We start from the raw sequence: 19601 nt of genomic DNA on the forward strand, positions 1-19601 counted from the left end.
CGTCCCAGGCGCTGGGTTTATCACTCCTTCCCAAAGCTGGGGCATCAGGGAACGAGCCGCGGTGGTGGAGCGCCCTGCGTCCCATATTCTCCTCCTTCCTAGGGCTGGAGCACAGGAGAAGGAGCAGGGTTGGCGCGGCATCCCCCGTAAGGGGAGGAATCCCTCCCCACCCGCCCCCCGGGAAAGGGAGGAGGCGCTGCGCACTCCGGGTGGTGGAGACACGCCTGCCCGGCTCCGATCCGTGCCCCGGGGCAAGCGGCCTCCCTCGAGGGTCTGGGGGAGCTGGCTGGACCCCCGGCGGAGACAGGCGCCCAGCGCGAGGCTTCCACTATCCCTCTTGCGTCCGGGCGCCCCCAGCGGGTTCCCCGAGGCGCTCGGTGCGCCCTGGTCTCCCGCGCCGGAGCGAGCGTGCGAGCGGACCGAGTGGAGAGCCGGCTGGGCGGGTAGGAGGTGGGAGTGCAGAAGTGGAGGACGCGGCAGCTGCAGCAGCGGCGCGCCCCGGGGCAGTCGCTGCAGCCCCGGCGGCGGCGGCGGCGGCGGAGCAGCGGTGCGCAGCGGGCAGCGCAGCCACTCCTCTCTGCCTATCTCCCGCAGTTCCGATACCCCCTCCTCCTGGCCCCCTCTCTGGCGTGGAGGAGCCGACGACTAAACCGCTGCGAACAACTCCTTAAAAAAAAAAAAAAAAGCCGCATTGGAGGAGCCTGGCCGCAGGACCCCTCCTCCCTGGGCGCCCCCCACCCCTCGCCTCGCTCTCCCGCCTCTCCCCCCGCCAACCTCCACCCCCCCCCCCCCCACCTTTCCCCCGCCCCAGGCTCCCGGGCGCCCGCCTCCCTCCTTCGCGGACTGTCTCCCGACTCGCCGGCTGAGAGCCCTTTTGGACTGCGAGCGGCGGTAGCGGAGCACAGGCGGCGGCGCGGGACCTGCAGTCGCCCGGGATTCCCTCCAGGTGACGATGCTCTGGTTCTCCGGCGTCAGGGCTCTGGCTGAGCGTCCCTGCCGGCGCTCGCCCGGGATTACCTGCTGCGTCTTGCTGCTGCTCAATTGCTCGGGGGTCCCCATGTCTCTGGCTTCTTCCTTCTTGACAGGTAGGGGAGGGGTCGGGAGGGACCGACCCTCCCAGACGCTGGCTTGGTACCTGGGAGAGAAGGCGCTGACTGGCCCCGGGGACGGGAGGGTGGGGAACGAGCACCTTGGAGCCTGCTCCTCGCTGGCACATGGGGATGAAGGAAGCCCTTCGGGGTTAAGGGGTGGGAAAGCAGTGAGTAGGCTAAGGAGTGGAGAGCGGGCAGGCTGTTGACATTAATACTGTAGTGATAACGGAAATTCTTCTATTTGGATTTGAAAAGTTCCTTTATTATCTTTAGTTTTCTTCAACCTTTAGTTTTATCTCTTCTCCCGTATGCAATTAAAGGGGGAAAAAAAAAAAAAACTGCATCGTTTTCCACCCATAGGCCTGTCTCACTCTATAAGGTTCCAATATAGCTTCTTTACTGGTAGTGATCTTTAAAGCACCCGCCCTCCAGACCTGGATTTAAAGCAACTATCATATTTTAAAAGGGCAATAATAGCAGGATATAATAATTATATGCTTTCAGGCAGGTGAAGACCTCAGCTGCTATTCTGAAGGACATACTTTACTGACACCTGGTGCAGAAAAGAAAATATTGAGTCTATTTCTAAGAAAAGAGGAAAGAAGATTGTATTTCGAAAAGTAATTTCAATTCAACACAATATGAGGCAGATTCATATAAAGCCCTGTTTATTGACACAGTCCTGAATTCTGTTCAAATTTAAAATCTACCTTAATGGCCAATTTGAATTTTTTGCTTATGGGAGTGTTTGTTTAGTTAAAATGGTTTTATAAAGGAAGGGTATTATTAAAGATCCAATCAAATACTTGGAATTGTGCTTAAACCAACCATCTGAGAGCAGAAAATATATCTATGTAGCACAGGCTTTTAAAAAAACTTGTTCTAATAAAATTATTTAAAGTATGTTTTTTTCAGGGGGACTTTTTGGGGTGAATTTGATTATTTAAAACTCATTAGGGATTTTTGAAATTTGGATATAGTTTTCTCAAAAAGTATTATTATAAAAATTCTATTTTTGTAACAAGGCCATGCAGCTAAATTTAAATAACTTTTTTTCCCTTTAGGTTCTGTTGCAAAATGTGAAAATGAAGGTGAAGTCCTCCAGATTCCATTTATCACGGACAACCCTTGTATAATGTGTGTCTGCATGGTGAGTATGGAGATCAGGTAATGGGAAATCAATTGCTCCCTCTGCAAGGTGAATCCTTTCGCTGTGATTTTATGACCAGATCTTAAAAATTGCTTTTGGTCATTACAAAACCACAGATGGCTGGTGAATTGAATTCCATTGAATTTCCAAGTTTTATGGACTTTGGCAATTTCTATTTCATCAGGCTGGAGATGTTTATCTTTGACATCAGGTTGCAGATGTAAACTTCAGATGGACTTGGTATAGCATCACCTCAGTGGTAATTACCACTTGCCCTTCTGCTGCCGGGAATGGCTATTGCCACCAAATCATAGGTGCCACCAAACTTTCTGCTCTGATTCTATTGTCTGAGCTCAGTGTCAAAATGATAACATTTAGGTATAAAGGTCTGGGATAAGGTATGTGACAAGGGGAAAGAGAGGTTAGAGTCACAAAGCACAAACATGGGGACAAGATCTTGAGTTTTTTTGCCTCTTATATCCTAAGCTCTCAAAAACAATCTTTATATATCTGATTTGGAAGCCATGAGTCAGAAAGGATATTCTGTCCTTAGTAGAGGATGACACTTGGCTGTCAGCTGCTTAGTTAACATGAGCAGTGGCTGGTAGATTAAAAAAATGATTTGTTTCAGTTTATTTTAGCTTTATAGTAAATGATAAGATCTAATAAGTAACCACATGGGGGAGATTAAATTATATGAATAAGAATTTCTGAGCTGAAATAGCGACTCACAAAGAACATTTTTGTTTAAAAGTGTTTTACATGCCAATCACTTTTGGCAAAACTTGATTAAAAACTACACATCACAAAACCCTGTTGGAAATACATTAAGGCAGTCAAAGTCAAATGCAAAGCCCCCAAATGATAGATGACTGCTTGTTATCAGATCAACATGCTGTATGCAACCAGAGAAGGGAATTTTCTCTGTTTAGGGGAAAGCCAAGCCATCTGGGTTTAAACTACCCGAAGTTTTTCACGACAATAGATGAGGTCAATGTTGTGAAATGATAAATGGGTGAAGGTGAATGTCTGTATCAAATGATTATCAGGTTCTGAAGACTAAGGAAATCAGCAGAAATAGAGGTAAAAATGCATTCCATTTCCAGAGATGATAAGTGTTGCTGCTTTAACAAAAGAGAGCTGAGAGAGGGACAATTAGGTTTGTGTTTATGAGCTGCATTGTTAATGAATGATCTTTCACCAAAGGACCTGTTGAAAAGGAGCTTTGCATTAAATTTTGGCTCAATTGTGTATTTACAAATGTAGTGTGTCTGCCTCTGTGTGTGAGTGTGTGTGTGGTGGGGGCAGAAGGGAGATGATTTCTTTATTTCTCCTATCTACGTAGTGTTAGTGAATTATTTTATCTTGATCTCGTAAGATCTCAGAAAATGGGGTAATATTTAAATAAATTTGGAACTCCATATGCAAAAATATTGTTTTTCTCCTCAGCAATATTGTTACATTTATAATGTTTAAACACAGAGTTTGGGTTTTGCAAACTTTTTCAAAATAGTATGAAAATTCTCAATACAGCATTTCCCTTTTTTGGTACTCTTGCCCTGGTGGAAATAGTGCCTTTCCCCGAAAGTACAGCTTACTGCTAATAAGACCTTGCTGTTTTGAAGGTAAAGAGTGAATCTGAAGAAAAAAGATGCGTCAGTTGGAATTCTGGAGTGATATTTATATTGATTGTGTTCAGAAGGGTGGTAGGTTCATTTATATCTTTGAGTAACATTTGGAGGTATCTGCCTTCATGAGAGCTATCAGAAATCCTTTCCAAACACATAAAGTTGAGACTCGCATTCTGACTCACTAGCTTTTCAGAGGTTGCCTCAAAGTTCCCCCTAGCTGAAAGGTTCAGTGATATGTTGCCATGACTTTTGCAGGGGTTTAGGATTATGGGGCCCAAGTTGTCATAGTCATTATTGTTTCCCAAACAGTTGTAGTACTTGATAAAGTTGAGTAAGGCTAGATGGGCAACTGTTTCTTTATTTGTAAGTTTCCAAGGGACCAACTGCAGTACATGAATTTCGAAGCACCTAGCTTACCGTGAGGCTAGTTGACAATTTTATATTTAGGCTGGAAGGTAGGCTTATTTAGCAAACAGATAATGTCAGAAATAACAACTAACACTTATGAAATACTTCATTTGCTGGCACTTATCGAAGACTGCATTTCATTTAATCTTCACAAAAATTTTTTGAAGATTTTTACCCCTTCCCCCCATTTTACAGATGAGGAAACTGAGGCTAGAGGATTTAGTAGCTTGTAAAGGTCATATTTTAGTAAATAGTGGAGCTGGAACTCACTCTCACCTGCCTCTAGAGCACATTCCTATAGTCAAGTGAAACAGGCTATTTTCTAAGTTAAAGATGTGAAAAAGCAAGGAAAAAAATAGATTGTTGAGTTATTTGACTTTTTGGCATTGCTTGAGTTATTTTGCTTTTTTCTTTTGAGTCTTTTAGGAGTCCGGTTAGCTAACATTTGTTAATCACATTATATGAAAGGAAAATCTCGTTATGATTTCAGTTGACCTGCAGGGAGCTTTCGTTGTGAGCTAGTTTTATGTATGTATGTTAAGAGGGTATGTAATAGTCAAAACTGTACTTTGGATAAAGAAAATAGTCATATTTAGTTTGTGTTGGTCCAGCCTTTTGGCAGAAAGCTACCTAAAGCTGAGTATAAGCTCATATCTTATTTCATAACATGTACTAAAAAAAAAGCTAACCTCAACATATGCTTAAAAAAGACGTAAAATGTTACAGTTGAGAGGAAATAGGTGGCACAAAGTCCTGCATATAATTACAGTGTAAAAGCTAGAAAAATCCCACAGAATCAACTTGGCCTGATTTAAACTTTTAAGCTCCGAAATGTTTCAAAGATGAAATGAACTCATTTCTGTGGGAATTTTGAGGATGACAGCTGATGCAGTGGCCACGGCGAGCAGAACTGAATAATTTTATTCTCATTTATCCTTGTCTGCCTGGACCTCCTCTTGCCAGCATCAGTTGTGGTCCAAGAATAACCAGTTTGTCAGCTGCTGATGGATATTATTTTAAAGTGTGTGGGTTCAACTGTTCAAGGGGGAAGGTGAGAAGTTGGACTATTGTCCTGAAATCTAGGGAAGCGGGTAGACAGTTTGGATTAAAGATGCAAGCGCTTCATTGTTCAGTTAGAAAGCAAAGCACAGCTTTTCCTCGTCTTACAAAATGGTCTTTTGTGGGGCTGGGGAAGGAAGGCCAGACTTATTGCTGTTTTGTGTGGTGTTTTTTCCCTTTCTTGCTAGAATTATTTTTCCCGTAATGCCTAGAAAAACATTGGTGCCTTACGTGAAGTACAGCTGATAGGAGCCAGCCCGTCTCAACTGATGAATCGAAAGTGGTCCTCTGGATCTTTTGGGCATCCCCAAATCTATGCAGTGAACCTGAGGATGTGGTACCCCTGCTTCTCACCCCTTTTCCACCTAACCATAACATAGAAGGGAATGGCAAAAGCCAGTGAGTTCGGCCCAGTACTGGAAACCTGAGAAAACTTGGGAGGCTGGGACTCAGAAAACAGAAGTCAGTCCGAGCTTAGTTTGGCATACATTTTGTTCAGCAAAAAACATTATTCTGAGGTTTAAATTTCCTCTTTTAAATCCAGAGGTGCAATTTAGAAATGGACCCTCTGCTCATAAAAAACAACGTGAAATTTGGTGTTACAAGAAGTGGGGCTCCACCTTGCTTGGAGCCAACCAAGGGGTGCAAACAGAGGGGGCTTTGTCTGCTGTCTTCTACTTTTAATCACAGAATCCTCTGTCACTAAACAAGTAGCTACCAGCATCTTTGATTCTCCAGGGTACTTTATCTCTATAAAAGCTTCATGTTTTTTACTGTTCAAATTAACTGGCTGGAGAATAGTTATCTATTAACTGAACAAGTGTAAGGCACGTGTTTGAGGATGAGGGAGACAGCAGTGCATCAGGATTCAATTCATGTATGTCTGCGTGTGTGTGTGTGTGTGAGAGAGAGAGAAAGAGAAAGAGAGAGGTGGAGAGAGGGAGAATGGGGAGGGTGAAGGAAGGAGGGAGGCAGGGGAAATATAAAGTAGTCTTGATGTGTTCAGCACATGTATGTGTGCTCCATACATGCACATATGAATAGGTTGCTACAATTTTTTGAAAATTATTTTTTTTCATTTTTAGACTGGATATTGGATGCTCACTAAGACAATGATCAGGGTTTATTTATTTATGTGTTAATATATTTATTTATTTTTATTTATACTCTGTTTAGAAGGTGGTATGACCAATTGCCTTCCCATAGAATAAGGTATTCAATAGAGTTTTAGGAAAGGGTAACTAATTTAGTTAGAGAAGACTCTTGAGAGTCCCCTGGACTGCAAGGAGATCCAACCAGTCCATCCTAAAGGAAATCAATCTTGAATATTCATTGGAAGGACTGATGCTGAAGCCGAAACTGCAATACTTTGGCTACCTGATGCGACCCTGATACTGGGAGAGATTGAAGGCAGGAGGAGAAGGGGATGACAGAGGATGAGATGGTTGGATGGCATCACCAACTCTATGGACATGAGTCAGCAAGCTCCAGGAGTTGTTGATGGACAGGGAAGCCTGGTGTGCTGCAGTCCAGGGGGTTGCAAAGAGTCTGACACGACTGAGCGACTGAACTGAACTAATTTACAGCATTTTACTGACAAATTTGCCAATACCAGCTCGTAGACGATTATTATCATTAGCGCTTTCTTGAGGCTCATGGAAGTGGAGCAAATGCCCTGAAGTTATATAGTTACTAAGAAACAGACCTGTGATGTGAAAACAGTGTTTTCTCTGCTAAACCAACTTGCTTTTGCATGTTGTTTACTATTTCCAAATGTCTACAGATCCCTCCAAGGGCTTCAGAGAGTTATCTCAACCTCTGCAAAGCTGACATAGGCTTACTCTAGGGAGTAGTTAGAGTGATTTTGTCTTATAACACAAACCAAGTCTGGGCTTGGAGGGCCCTTCAGAGGAAGATGCAGTGCAGGCAGCTATTGGCTCGTATCATATCATTTTGGCAAAGTGCTTTAGCCCTGGCATCAGACAGGCCTGGGTTCCAATACTGGCTCTCTTGTTGTTTAATTGCTAAGTGATGTCCAACTCTTTTGCGACCCCATGGGCTGTAGCCCACCAGGCTTTTCTGTCCATGGGATTTCCCAGACAAGAATACAGGAGAGGGTTGCCATTTTCTTTTCCTGGAGATCTTCCCGACCCAGGAATTGAACCCTTGTCTCCTGCATTGGCAGGTGGATTCCTTACCACTGAGCCAGCTGGGGAGCCTGGCTCAGTCACTTACTGCTGGTGAACTCAGGAAAGTTTTTTCACCTTTCTAAGCCTCCGTTTCCTTATCTGTAGAGTGGGATGGCTGTCATTAACAAACTCATAGACTTGCTGTGAGAACTAAATGAGATAGAACATTTAAGACTTGGTCCAAAGCTTGGCATTAAGTCAGAACGATTCATTATTGTTATTGTTGATGATGATGTTAATGTTTAAATTCTTATTTCCTCACATGGAATTAGAGGCAAATGTTCATCAGAAAAGAGAGAAAAGGGAGAACTTCACTGGTGGTCCAATGACTAGACTCTGGGCTCCCAATGTAGGGAGCCCAGGTTCTATCCCTGGTCAGGGAACTAGATCCCACATGCTGCAACTAAGAGCTGGCATGCCGCAAGGAAGATCGAAGATCTCGTGTGCTTCAACTGAGACCCAGTGCGGCCAAATAAATAAATAAATATTCTTTAAAAAAAAAAAAAAGAAAGAAACCCTATGGGCTCATTAAAAAAGAAGGAAAGAAAAGGGAGGAGAAGGAAAGCTGATGGAGAAGAGACCTAGGGATAATGATGCCAAGCCCACCCATCGTTATGAATGGAGAGGACTAGGTCAGTAACATTTTGTGGGGTTTTCTGTCCCTCCAGACTTGGACTAGGTTGATCTGAGCTGCTTTCTTATTGGTCCAGTGGTCTGTGAGCCCTGCTGTAAGTTTTCCCCTTGCTCTCCATTAAACACTAAAAAAACTTTCCATGGAAGAGGGGCCTTGTTTTTCTGCAGAATATTTACATCTCTATGCCTGTGGGGTCACCTTCACTTGTACTTTTATTGGCAGAGGGATAGAGTAGGGACTCAGGAGCGTTGTAATTCTGGAAAAACTGCCTAGTGGTCTGGCATCATGGTGATTTTCCTGGACCGCCTTGTGCAAGTCTCTCAACCCTGTTCCAGACCTGAGTAGGGTTTGCTGCCTACTTACTTGTGTGCTCCCCTGCCCCATTCCCATCCCATTTTAAACATGCTTTCTTTTCATTTCAAGGCACCAGTCTTCATAGTGTGCACCGCCAGTAAACTGTGTTTTAAGTGTGGGAAAGCAGGCTGGGGAAAGAGAGCCCTTCTCCAGATGAGGATTCAGATATAGTGAGGGCAGGAGAACAGGACATCATAGGAAAAATCAGGCAACACAAAGCGATGGAAAATAAACCAGTTAATACAAATTAATTGAATAAACAAAAGATATCAGTTTCTTGCACCCTCTTCTATGGCACTTGGGTCCAACTGATAGTCTGTTAAATCCTTTATGCTATAAAAGAATACTAGTAACATCACCTTTCATGGCACCAAGAGGTCAAGTGTGCTTGTTGAACTTAGTTAAGATCAGCAAAATGAGCTGGGTGTATATTTTCAGACCTCTTGATTCCCAGTTCTAGTTCTATAAAACATCACTCAAAGCGCTAGGGATAACAGGTTATAAATGCAGTAATATTATTCTTTCTTCCTTCTCTTCACACTTCGTTCTCCCGTTCCTTTCTTGCCTTTTCTGTGTTTGAAGCATTGTGCTGGTTGGGCACCTTGGGGGGTGCAGACCAATAGTACAGGTTCTTGCCCACAGTGGAATGGAAAAGAAAAACGCAGGCATGGATAAGTTTTATAGAAGTGCCAGAAAAACACTCTGCTAGGCTCAAACCCAAGTACTAAGGGAACTGTAGACGAATTCTGATTGGATTATCTGGGACCTTGATGGACAGAGAGAAGATAGTCTGGGCAAAGCATGATTGGAGCAAAGGCACAGAAGAGCGTGTGCTTGGGAATTGTGAAGACTGAGGAGTCCAGTGTGCCCTGTGTACCCAAAGCTCTGATGGAAGCTGGAGTCAGAAGGCTTGGTGAGAAGCATCGAGGGGAGGACATTGAGTGCAACAACAAGGAGCTCAATTCCACTTGTGGGGTTGTGGGAGCCATTTCATATTTTGGCTCACCCACATGACACAGTAAGATGTGCTGTGTATAAATTCCTCTAGAAGCTTTTGTGAGAGCTGTGTAGAGTGTGGAGAGGCCAGAGTTTGGACAACAGGCACCAGAAAAAACACAGTAGTTAAAATGCGGTAGTCATTACAGTGGGATGATGTGCTAGTGCATCTCTGTGGCAGTCACTTTGCTCATCACTTGGTGTGTCTGGAGCAGCTCTCGGTGCTGCTATTTGAATAGAATGGTTTACTTCCAGACCTCACTCTCAAAATTCCGTTTTGAGGCCATCTCTCCTCCTGCCCACAGATGCCTTGCTCTGCACTGTTGCTTGACCCATTTGGCAAATTATTTAGTTTGACAGATACTATTACGGTAGTATGTATTCTCAGTGGTAGCACACATTTTCTACAACAATCAAAATTGTACGGCCCACCTTAAAGCAAGTGTGCCCCTGTGCCAGGACCCGCAGACTTGCAGAGGAGTTTCAGAGCCCAAGTTAATGTGCTGGGTCACTTCAGTCATGTCTGACTCTTTGTGACTCTGTGGACTGTAGCCCACAAGGCTCCTCTGTCTATGGGAATCTCCAGGCAAGAATACTGGAGTGGATTGCCATTCCCCTCTCCAGGGGAATCTTCCCGACCTAGGGATTGAACCCACATTCTCTTATGTTTCCTGCTTTGGCAGGTGGGTTCTTTACCGCTAGTGACACCTAGGAAGCTGTTGATAGAACTTGGCAATAAAATAAATGGCAAAGATGAGAAATGGGGTGGATTGAAGGGAATTTTGAGAATTCTAGCCAATGTTATGCACAATGTAGGAAAAGAAGAGGTCATGGATGTGGATGGGAGATAATAAGTTTAGAACTGAAGTGGGCTTGAAGACCTTCCAATTAGGAAAACCTAGTCGACTTCACTTTCACTCTTCACTTTCATGCATTGGGGAAGGAAATGGCAACCCACTCCAGTGTTCTTGCCTTGAGAATCCCAGGGATGGGGGAGCCTGGTGGGCTGCTGTCTATGGGGTCGCACAGAGTCGGACATGACTGAAGCGACTTAGCAGCAGCAGCAGCAGCAGCAGCAGCAGCAGCAGCAGGCTCTTCAAAATGTGGATCTTGATAGTAATAGAGACATCAAGACTAGAAACCAATGTGTTAACTGTTTGCACTGAAATAAATTTCAGAACTTTGGGGATAAATTATTTGTCTTTGGAAGGGGTCTAAATTGAGATTTCAAGAAATTAGCCTATAATAGTAGATAGAAGAAGGGCTATATTTAAAAGAAGGTTAGGAAGGGAGAAGCCAACAACAGAGACTGAGGTATAGTTACAAAAGGAGAACCAGCAAAGTACAGACCAAGGCAGATGTTTGAAGAAGAGGAAGATCAGTGGTATTAGATCTTTCAGAGTTAGACTGGACCTTCTGGGAGAACATCAAGGATGGAACTTTCTCATCATCATCTTGAACTATTTGAAACAAACACAATGGTGTCCAGGTCCATAGGACCTGTCGCTCATTTTCCCATGGAATAGAATTGATCATAGATGGAATTTGGTGGAACCCGGTTTGAGAGAAATACTAAGATTGCTGTAGGGATTTTGAAAATTTAGTGCAAAAATCACACATTTTCTGAATGTAAAGGTCTCAGCAAAAGTGAGTAAATACCACATGACATTTTCAAAGGTCCCCAAACAAAACTAATTTCATGAATAAAAATAATAGACTTTGGAAGTGTCTTTGGAATGTTTCTATAGTTACGTGCAAAATGGACAAAGCTACATGGAGGCATTTCTTATTATGAATGAGAGCAACAATATCAAAGAAGTTGGCTAACATAAAATCTTACCATTATAAACTTTCAAGTTTGCTCTATGAAACTGTTAATGGTGCTTTAAAAATATTATGATATAATTTAATCCTTTAGTTACATCTTTAGGAAAAATATTTTCTTTTTTCACTAAATTTTTGATGTCTGTTTCATCACTGAAGGAGACCTGTGGAACGGCAGCCTTGGTGTCTTAAATTATGGGTTCAAGTCTCCCCAGGGCCACCTTGTAGCTGTGCATAACTGGGCAGCCACCTTGGTCTCCCTGAGCCTTAGTTGTGGGTACTGAGCCAGTCACAGTGGTATGTCTGCCCTTTGGCTTCATTTCTAAAGAGGAATCGTAGTGGAGACCCCATCTGTGGGCTGTAGCCATTGACTGAGACGATGTGTATGGGTTAAATACACTAGTGTTTGTGAAAGACCTTTGTAAACAGTGTAAGTGGAACTATTGTTATTAAGAGCGAGAACTTGAATAGAAGACAGTGAAAGTGTATGCTATAAACCAGTTTTTAGCACATACTTTAGTGAGTATATTTTTTAGCAATGATAGTGTAGTGACTCCTATATCTCCTTTAATAGTTGTACAGCTTTGTGTGAGTTGCCTAATATTTCTGTATCTTGACATCTTTATTTTCATCATAGGGCTTTTGTCAGAATTGTGAGTCTAAACATCTCTTAAGTCAAGATTCTTAAAACAGGGTCTGGAAACGTGGTAAGCACTTCTGAAATAATAGCCCCAGCCTGCCAATGCAGGAGACGTAAGAGACATGAGTGGGTTCAATCCCTGGGTGGGAAAGATCCCTTGGAGGAGGGCACAGCAACCCACTCCAGTATTCTTGCCTGGAGAATTCCCATGGACAGAGGAGCTTGGCTTACTACAGTCTATGGTTTTGCAAAGAGTCAGACATGACTGAAGTGACTTAGTACACACGCACACATGCCACCATCTAAACGCTATGCAATTGCTGCCTATCCCAGACTTCTAAGAAGTGCTTAAATAGATGACTACAAGGCTTCTAAATCTTCTAAGAAATGATTAACTGGACTACTGCCTTTATTTTAGTGTATGGCCAGTTCCTATGATGTGTTTACTCTGAACTTTTATCAGGGCAGATGATGGAACTTTAGTAGAGGTGACTGCTATCTTTTCTGTAAAAGATAGAAAACCTGGGAAATGTTTGGGGCTTAGCAAGATGGCTGCTTCTCTGCTCCTCATTTTCAAAAGTCTACCTGTTTAGTGTTCATCTCCTGATGGCTAATCGAAACCTTGCTTTCACAGTGAGGCCGACCTGTCCTTTGTGGCACTGCCGTTGAATGAGGAAGTGGAAGGTGGGAGGCAGAAATGTAAAACTAATCACTGAACGGAGCCACTGAGACTGATGCTTCAGAATCCTCTCCCTTTTATTAAATTTATTTATGTTTTTAAAAAATCTGATAATTTTGTATGCTTAAATTTTTAGTTTTGGCTGAGAGGCATGGCTTGTGGGATTTTAGTTCCCCAGCCAGGGTTTGAACCCATGCCCTCGGTAGTGAAAGTACAGATTCCTAACCACTGCACCACCAGGCAGTTCTCCCGCTTTTGAAACGTGCAGAGCTCTGCTGTCTGCCCAGCCCCAGTCACTCCGGCTGCTCACGGTGTAGCAGGTGATCCCGCATTAACTGATGTGACTGGATTTGGACTTGCAGACCCTCCACATTCATGGAGCGTTGTGTGCTTTTGACCCGCTGTCTCATCAACTCTTCTAAGAATCTGCCTCTTCTCTTTGAGAGCATGTTCTGTGTAGTAATGTATGTGGTTAACTTGGGCAGATTTATCTTAGGAGATGAGGTCTTCAAGTGTAAGAACCTTGTCCCCTCATCTCTGGAAGCCCCAAAGCTTCAGCGAGAGGTCCGTAACCTTGGGACTTGAGTGGGAGTCAGGCTGGAGTTTCCTGTTTATAATTTGAGTTGTTAACACTTGGGATCGCTACCCCCCAGAATGGAACTCCAAGTTCCAAAACAGGATTCTCCCAGTGAGTTTGTCACAGAAGTTCAACCCCGTCTATAAAAGACATCCTAAATAATCATTGCAAAAACACTTTTTTTCTTCCTTTGAAAGGAATGTACTCCCATTTGAGAACTAAAGTCATATAGACATTAAGTCCTGCTTTTACTTGTGACAAAAGAAACATTCTCTCTTATAGAAATACCTTGCTGCCTTGTAGGCGACAATGCAGGAGGTGCCTGAGAGGGGAGGATCCAGGATTATCTCAGTTCTGTTTTCAAAAATCACAGTGAAAAATGCCTTGGACCCCCTTGGCTGCCATTCCCATCATTCCCTCCCCCTTCACTGAGCCTAACTCCGAAACCGGGACACAAGCCTCAGTGTTTATATTAGGTTTTGGATGTTAGCTCCCTTGGCTTCTGGGAGCCGACTCTGTTGAAAATTATGTTTTTCTTTTAAGGACAAAGACCTTATTGTATGTACACGTTGTGCAGTGTAATGAGTTTTCTGTTTTTTTTTTTGTTTTTTTTTAATGTTAGGTAATGGGCGGTACTAACCCAGATCTGGCAAATGAGAAGTTCAAAGGTCTATACCCTGAGTGGCAATTTGAAGGTTTCACGCAGGTAACTCAACCAGAGAAAGTGAGAGGGAGGGACAAGTTGCATCTTCCCTGACTAGAGCATGTCCCCTGAATGCCCTGCTTTGATGGAATAACCATAAACCGGCTGTGGGAGAGGACCAGCAACATAAGTGATGATACCCCAGGGACACTTCAAAGAGAATGACAGTGACTGTAAAAATCACGGAGATAACTATCCTCACATTTTCACTTATAAAAGCACGCGTTTCCAAAATAACTCTTGTACTCTTGGTCAAGTAAATAGGTTTTGGCCAGATGATTTTTTCATGGCCACAAAGGCTGCAGGCGTAGGCTGAGCATCTTATTTTGAGATGCCGTGCAGTGGGCTCTCTGGTTGTGCTGCTGGCCTCTGCATCTGTGGGTGACCTCAGAAAACTATTTCCAGGAGAGGTGGAGCTGGTGCTCTGAAAGGAGGCAGGAAAATTAGGAGGCCCGAAACTGTTTTTACATTTATTTGGGTCTCACTGAGAGGCATTTTTAGCATCTTTGTCTTAATTTTTTTTCCTTCTCTCTATGTAAAAAAAAATTTTTGGAACCTTTCCTCTCAGGTTCCTCTTGGAGGCAGATCTGCAGACTATAGCATTAGCAATAAGGTTCCTTTCCCTCCTCACTGCTTTCCTTTTAGTGAGTAAAGCAATGACATTTGCATTCTTTTCTGTATTTATTCCTAGAACTTCTTACTAAAAAATATTGGGGGATTCCGTTTCCATTTTATTTTCTAATTGAACAGACCTGTTTGAGGTAAGTTATGACAACTGCTTCCTCTAGGTTCAGAGAGCAGGGCTGCATCTGGTCAGTGTCTTGTGGGACTTGCCACTTCTGCCTCAGGAGAGCCTTGCTGTGCTGTTTGACTGTCTGTGGGCTTCCCAGGTGGCATAAGTAGTAAAAACCTGCCAGCCAGTGCAGGAGACGTAAGAGACATGGGTTCAGTCCCTGGTTTGGGAAGATCCCCTGGAGGAGGGCATGGCAACCCACTCCAGTATTCTTGCCTGGAGAGTCCCATGGACAAAGGAGCCTGTGGGCTACAGTCCTTAGGGCTGCAAAGAGTCAGACACAACTGAAGTGACTTAGCACACATGCGCTGCCCCGGTACCTCTCAGAAATTCATGAATTCTAGAGGTTCTCAGCCTGCTGGGTCTCTCCTGGGTTGTGGATTTATAGAGTGAAAGCTGTAGCATCAGGACATTCACATCCCGGTGTTTCTAGGTCTCAGGGGGATGCTGTTTTCCTGAATGGGAAGACTAATCAGATATTCTCCCACTTGAGAGCTGCTATGCCATGTTCCTGGGTTTATGCTCCTTGAGGGAATCGGGCCTGTTAGAATTGAGATGAGGCGATTTCCTGTTTTCAAGCATGTGTGAATCAGGGGTTCCAGTACCCAGTGGTACCCACCAGAGCTCAACTTGCAGTCTCATTAGCACAATAGGTGAGCACCCAGACGGAAATTCCTTTCCCTTAAGAGGTGACTCAGTCAGAGTCTGGGGAATAGTTGGATGGCAGGGAAGGGGGCAGGAGCCTGCTTTATGGGTAGGTGTCTTTAATTAGTTCCGAAGTGGCGTCTGCTGGAGGAACTGGCGCTTCTTCCTTCCCCCTAGGATAAGCACGTACCAGGTAGCAGTGACCTCCTTTCTCTTGTGTGCGTGTAGGGAACTAGTTGGGATTTATTAAAATATGTGATTTTTTTTTTTTCTGTTTCGTAAAAGCTGTACACTGGGCAAAGGCAAAGAGACATTTGATTAAAGTACTTTACACACCACTTGGGGGCCAAGTTATAGAAACAGCTTCCAGATTTTGGGTATTTGGTGTTGACCTATCAAAACAACAATTTCTTACAGTTCGACCTAATATGTACTTTAAGCACCTCGAGAATTTTTCACTGGAGATACTTATCCTGGCAGGTTATTTTGGTGTATCTTAATGAGGGGACCTTTAAATTCAGGGTGAACTGACACTGGTTTCACAAACTAAAAATAAAATGTGTTGATATGGTAAAACATAACCCCTCTTCATCTCTGAGCCCCCGGCTCTGAATTAATGGGTTCTCCTGCACATCCTCAGGATGCCTCTGATGGTGGAGGGGGAGGGGAAGGGAGGAAACAACATTCACCTTGGTACCAAGGAGAGGGGCACATGGTGACCTGCAGGAAACATGGGAACCGAACTGCAGGACTGAAGTAGGAGAATGATTGATGGTTATTAAACACAGCACATATGTACTGAGCATTTATGTTAATAATGGCCTGAGGCGCTGTGAGATTGGAAAAAAAAAACTTTTTTCCTGCATGAACGAAAGAGATTAAATTATGTTCCAGATAGTTTTGAAGTTAGATCTCTTTTATTGCTTTCAAGTTCTTTGAAAATTGAAGAACTCATGCAGGCCATAGATATTAACTCTTGGTTGGAGTATCTGATTAATCAGAACAAATTATTCTTTGACTGTGCTGGATGACATATGTGTATGCTGCTGTTGCTGCTGCTAAGTTGCTTCAGTCATGTCCGACTCTGTGCGACCCCACAGATGGCAGCCCACCAGGCTCTCCCATCCCTGGGATTCTCCAGGCAAGAACACTGGAATGGGTTGCCATTTCCTTCTCCAATGCATGAAAGTGAAAAGTGAAAGTGAAGTCGCTCGGTCATATCTAACTCTTCGTGACCCCATGGACTGCAGCCCACCAGGCTCCTCTGTCCATGGGATTTTCCAGGCAAGAGTACTGGAGTGGGTTGCCATCGCCTTCTCCAGACATATGTGTATGCTGCATGTAAATATGTATTGTACATGTAGGCATTTGATGTAAAGCTTGGGTCATGTATTTAGTTTGCAATGACTTTTTCTCATGAGAGAGTCTCAAATAAAAGTGTGAAAATGTGATTGAACCAGAGGTTGCATGTATGTTGGGAGAGACCCTTAGAGCAGAGCTTTGCGTGCTGGTGGCTAAGGACTCACAGTTGCGTCCTCATCACTGGCAGCCTCTCCTCCCTCCTTGCCTGCCCACTGCAGTCTGATGACTTGTCTTCTCTCACACAGTTGTAGGCCATTAACAGGTCAGTGGTAAGAATTCTCCCACCTGGGCCCCAGCAGAGGTGACTCTCAGTTTTAATGAACATGAGAACCCCCCCAGGGAGCTTGTTAAAAATGCAGATTCTAAGGTTCTATTCCAGAGATTCTGACTCAATACATCTGACAGAGATCAAAGAATCTCCATTTTTTAAATTGCTATTACTATCAGCATCACCATCTTTTTTTTTTTTTTTTTTAAGAATCTCCATTTTTAATAATCGCATCCAGCGACTCCATGCAGGAGCCAGTATTTGAAAAACCTCCCATCTGAGGTTAGGGGAAAGAGAAGGAAATATGAATATAACCATGAATATAGGTCAGTTCCCCAATGAAGCAACATGTTCTCTAGTGGTCAGGTACATTTGAGATTCTGTTATTGGTACCAAACTTATCCACAGGTCAACTCATTTACATACGTTATTTTTATGGACCTTTGCAGTTATCTTGTACATCAGCCGTCTTTACTGATGTGCTACTTTTTTCTCTTTGTATCATCTCCTCTCTCAAGCCTCCTCTAGTCACTTGATCAGAACTAGTCACTTGTTCTTTGAAGCCTCATGTTGATTTCTCATATTATAATCCTTATTCCTGCCTACCCTGAAGTTTCATTAATTATTCACATGGCTGTCTCCCTACTGGACTCTAGGCTTCTTTAGGGCAGAAATAGTGTCTGATTCTCACCATCACTGAAAACATTTTGCATGGCACCTTGCATTCTGTAAGTCTCAATAACTATTTTATGAATCAATACCATGTTCTTAAATTGGGGATAGCCTGACCTTCGTCTTCCTCAAAGCCACCCTGTGAAGGAGAGAAGGCTTTCTCAAGAAACCTGTTTCACAGTTGAGACAATGAAGGCTCAGAAAAGTGAAACAAGACAAAGCTCACACCGCTAATCAGTGAGAGTCAGGGCTACAATTCAAGTATGGGAATCGAGACCCATCCTGGGTAGACTCCACAGAGATGTCTCTCAGAATGCTTCCTGACCACAGGGGTTGAGAAAGCACCCCAAGGGGGCTAGTGAGAGAGACCCAGGAACTAACTTCCCTGGGAATTATGTTTTTAACAGTCCTTGTAGTCCAGTGAGGTAGACACTGGCGCCTTTGGGTGGGACAGGCTGACCCTCTGGGTTGCTGCCAGCCTTCTCATGAGACGGATTCCCACAGGAATACACTCTGTTTCCTGTGATCTTTCTGTGATGGGCAGCAGCTGCAGGGTGAAGCTGATATGACGTTTGTTTGTTTCTTCTCCAGCCTGAGTCAACTAGATGTAGCAATTTGACAAAACAGCCAGGGTTTTATGACAGACTTGCTGGGATCCAGCAGCATCTGGAGGAGCCAGAGGCAAGCTGTAAGAGCTGAGGGCCAGGTGAAGCAGGATTTAGAGGTGTTCCCCACCCCCATCCCTTCCATTTTCAAACCTCTGTAACGGGAGCTATTTCCTTCTGATGGCAGCTTCCGCCCAGCAGGTCCCTTCCTCATCAGGAACAGACCCATTCTGGGAAATGTTTGTTCTTTCCGCTCTGTTGATGGCACCCAGTTTCTGCCCACACTTTCCTCTCCCTGATCAAGGAGAGTAAAAAGTTAAGCTGACAGGTTCTGATTCGTGTTACCTTCACATAATTCTGGTCATGTTGCTATTTTACATACTTTTAATGAGAATCCCTTTTTTAAAAAAAATTTTAAATTAGTCCGGCCTTCTATTGTTCCAGGGTTCCACCCTTATCATTTCCATCTTTATTATTTTTTTAACCATGTTATTTTCTTTCTCTGTTATTAGCCTAGCGTTTCCATGATGTCACCACTCTCCAAGTTTTGTGTCTTGTTTTTCTCAGTTTCAGTTTTTAATTCTTGGTTCCAGCCCAATAATGAAATACATAAACAATTACAGTGGGGTGGTGGTGCTTCCTGCACACCCCACGTGGACCAGACAGTTGAGGGATGGACTGTCCAGTGGGGAGCTCTCTGACATCAACTGAGTTGGAAGAGTCAGTGGAGGCCAGAGGAGAGCCGTTTGTGATAATGATGAAGTGGTCGAGAAAAAGATGGCTGGGAATAACTGAAGCACTAGCTAGAGCAGTGTCAAAAACCCAGGTCGGGGTTTAGTAAATATTATTCACTAATGATGGTGTGCTGATATCATTTAACCTGGTGGACAGAATGCCCAGGGGAATGTTGACGGCCTTCAAGTATGTGGGAAGAAATATGATGTTGAAAGGACAGAGAGGAGTACAAATCTCAAAGTTGCAACATATCCTCAGCTCTAGCTTCTCCGCCGGCTGCTCTCTGCTTCTTGCTCACTTTCAGAATGCGCTCCAAGGTGGTTCTGGGGTCTTGGCTTCCCTGCTTCTTGGCCAGTGCCTGCCTGTGAGCGCAAGCCACTTCCCTAGATCCCTGAGTCCTATTTATTCTGCCGTAGATGAGATCACTCATACTCCCAGCTCTGAGCCATGTTTGTTAGGATCAGAAATTGAAAGTAGGGTTTGACTATGGGCTCTGTTCTTTCCAGGGATTTGATTTTAGATCTTAGTTCAACTGAGAAGAAAAACCTAAAATGGCGGGTTTTCCTTTTCCTTTTCAAGTCCTAGG

The 19601-nt window shown here is 43.8% G+C and overlaps 1 protein-coding gene across 1 annotated transcript in view; it reads left to right on the top strand.

Annotated features, from left to right (window-relative positions):
* The first annotated feature begins 619 nt into the window (after positions 1–619).
* The window catches only part of BMPER (BMP binding endothelial regulator), a 252156-nt gene continuing 233174 nt past the window's right edge, over positions 620–19601 (top strand). The window contains 2 exon segments of the mRNA XM_070369518.1: positions 620–1085; positions 2156–2241. Of these exon segments, the coding sequence (XP_070225619.1) occupies positions 953–1085; positions 2156–2241 (219 nt within the window). The 5' untranslated portion in view covers positions 620–952.

This window comes from Bos mutus, chromosome 4 (genome assembly GCF_027580195.1).
Source record: "Bos mutus isolate GX-2022 chromosome 4, NWIPB_WYAK_1.1, whole genome shotgun sequence".
In the NCBI taxonomy this organism is placed as follows: Eukaryota; Metazoa; Chordata; class Mammalia; order Artiodactyla; family Bovidae; genus Bos; species Bos mutus.